This window comes from Myotis lucifugus, unplaced genomic scaffold, assembly GCF_000147115.1.
Source record: "Myotis lucifugus unplaced genomic scaffold, Myoluc2.0 scaffold_511, whole genome shotgun sequence".
In the NCBI taxonomy this organism is placed as follows: domain Eukaryota; kingdom Metazoa; phylum Chordata; class Mammalia; order Chiroptera; family Vespertilionidae; genus Myotis; species Myotis lucifugus.
Genome location: NW_005871559.1, coordinates 394,810 through 397,146, shown reverse-complemented (window position 1 = coordinate 397,146; position 2,337 = coordinate 394,810). Strand labels below are relative to the sequence as shown.

The 2,337-nt window shown below is 45.2% G+C and overlaps 1 protein-coding gene across 1 annotated transcript in view; it reads left to right on the top strand.

Moving 5' to 3' along the window:
- The first annotated feature begins 1,639 nt into the window (after positions 1–1,639).
- Positions 1,640–2,337, top strand: part of LRRC43 (leucine rich repeat containing 43) — a 14,367-nt gene continuing 13,669 nt past the window's right edge. Inside the window, exon 1 of the mRNA XM_023745039.1 lies at positions 1,640–1,756. Within this exon, the coding sequence (XP_023600807.1) occupies positions 1,640–1,756 (117 nt within the window). The remainder of the gene's footprint in view (positions 1,757–2,337) is intronic.

Below are 2,337 nucleotides of genomic sequence, written 5' to 3'. Positions count from 1 at the left end.
AATCTATGCTCACTTTTACCTCACTTCACAAACTGTCACAATATGGTTTTCACCCCAAGAATTTATTTAAAATCCTCTAGCAAAGTCCATGATAAGCAGAATTTTGCCCCCGTGACTTTTACCCTCTGGTATTTACTCTCATAATTATGTTACATTACATGGCAGAAAGACTTTGCAGATGTAATTACAGTTACTAAACAGTTGATCTTAAGCTAGATGATTACCAAGTGGATCCAATGTAGTCACAGGAGCCCTTAAAAACAAAGAGGAAGTCAGAAGAGAAAGTCGGAGAGACTCAAAGCATGAGAAAGATTCAACTGTCATTGCTGGCTTGAAAATGGAGGGAGCCAAGTGGAAAGCATGAGAAGAAAATGAATTTGGCCAATGACTAGTGAGTGTGGAAGACGACCCTGGGCTGTAGCTGAGAACCACAGCCTCAGTTGATAACTTCAATTTAGCCTGATAAGATGCTGAGCAGGGAACCCAGTTACAGCATCTGGACTTCTGACCCACAGAAACTGTGAGGCAGTAACTTTGTGGTTTTAAGCTGCTAAGTGTACCGCGTTTTCTACAGCAGCAACAAAGAGCCAATAGTTGCCCTGGCTGGTATGGCTCAGTTGGTTGAGCATCATTCCATGCAGTGAAAGGTTGCAGGTTTGATTCCTGATCAGGGCACATGCCTGGGTTGCCTGCTTGATCCTAGGTGGAGGGCGTTGCAGGAGGCAGCCGATCAATATTTTGCTCACATCAATGTTTCTCTCTCTCTCTCTCTCTCTCTCTCTCAAAATCTTTTTTAAATGCCCGGCTGGCATGGCTTAGTGGTTGAGTATTGATCTGTGAACCAGGAGGTCACGGTTTGATGCAAGGTTGTGGGCTGGATCCCCAGTGTGGGGCGTGCAGGAGGTAGCCAATCAATGATTCTCTCCCATCATTGAGGTTTCTATCTCTGTCTCCCTTCCTCTCTGAAGTCAATAAAAATATTTTTTAAATCTTAAGAAAACACACACAGGTGTAAGTCTATAAGATATAAGTCAGGTGTGGAGCCCAGGGGTGCACCTCCATCAGCAGAACAGGGAGAGGAAGGTGACTTAGCCCTGAATACGGAGAAGGTGCTCTAGAGAGAAAGAGACGTAGAGAAGCGTGTTGTCATGGAACAACATGAAAGCGGTTTTCAAGGAGGAAGTGAGCAGCCCCAGCATAAACTACGGAGAGGTTCGTTAAGATAAAGGCTGAGGAGCGTCTCGACGCACGGGAACATGAGGTCACTGGGAAGTTTGAACACACTGTTGGGGGTGGAAGCCATATGGTGGTGGTTTGAGAAGTGAGAAAAAAGTGAAACTACCCAGTTGCTTCATCAAAATCCTGGGAGTTCATCTTGATTCCTCTCTTTGCTTAGTTTATATTGCAACAGACTCATGGGTATTTATTTTCCTAGTTTGGGAGAATTTCTCTAATAATAGTAAAGGTGTCCTCCTACAGGAAAGTAGCCACCACAGCAGGTGTTTTGGGAAGGATCACAGTCAGGAAATTGGACTTTCTCAACATTAAACATTTTTTGCTCTTTCTAGAGACACCGTTGAGAGAAAGAAAAGACAGGCCTAGAAGAGGAGAAAGTATTTACCAATCACAAATCCATACCATGGGACTCATCAATTGCATTCCTAGAGGAATTCCTTCCAAGAAAAATGACAACACGCATTCCCACGAAAACCTGTACATGAGTGTTCAGAGCAGCATTCCTCGTCAGAGCCGGACAGTGAGAACAACTCAAAGGCCTCTCAGTTGATGGATAAACAGAACGCGTTCTGCCCCTGTCCTGGCACAGTGTCCCACTATGTGAGCGGTTAGAAGAAGTAAATCCACGGGGACAGAAAGCATATTGTGGTTGCCGGGGGCTGGGTAGATGGGAATGGAGGGAAATGTTGAAAGTTAGATTAGAATGATAGTTGCACTGTGAATACACTAACACCCACAGAATTGCACACTTTAAAGCGGCCCGTTCTAGGGTATGTCCATTATATCTCCATAAACGATGTTGCGTTTCCATATTATAGGAACCAGAGTCATCTTATCCCATGGATTTCACCAAGCAGTGCCCAGGAGCCCCTCCTGTGTGACCGGCAGTGGGCTCCATGCTCTGAGGATGGAGAGGTAAGTGGGATTGGGTCCGTCTCAAATGGGGTCTGTGATTAAAACTCCCTGAGTCAGGAGTTACGGAGAGTCCCATTGGAATCCCCTGATGACAATCTTGAGCTTGACCTTGGGCTAATGTCTCCTTTCCAGATCTGTCAAGTGGGGGTAATAATGAGCATTTTTCTCTGGGAGGAGAATCCGGTA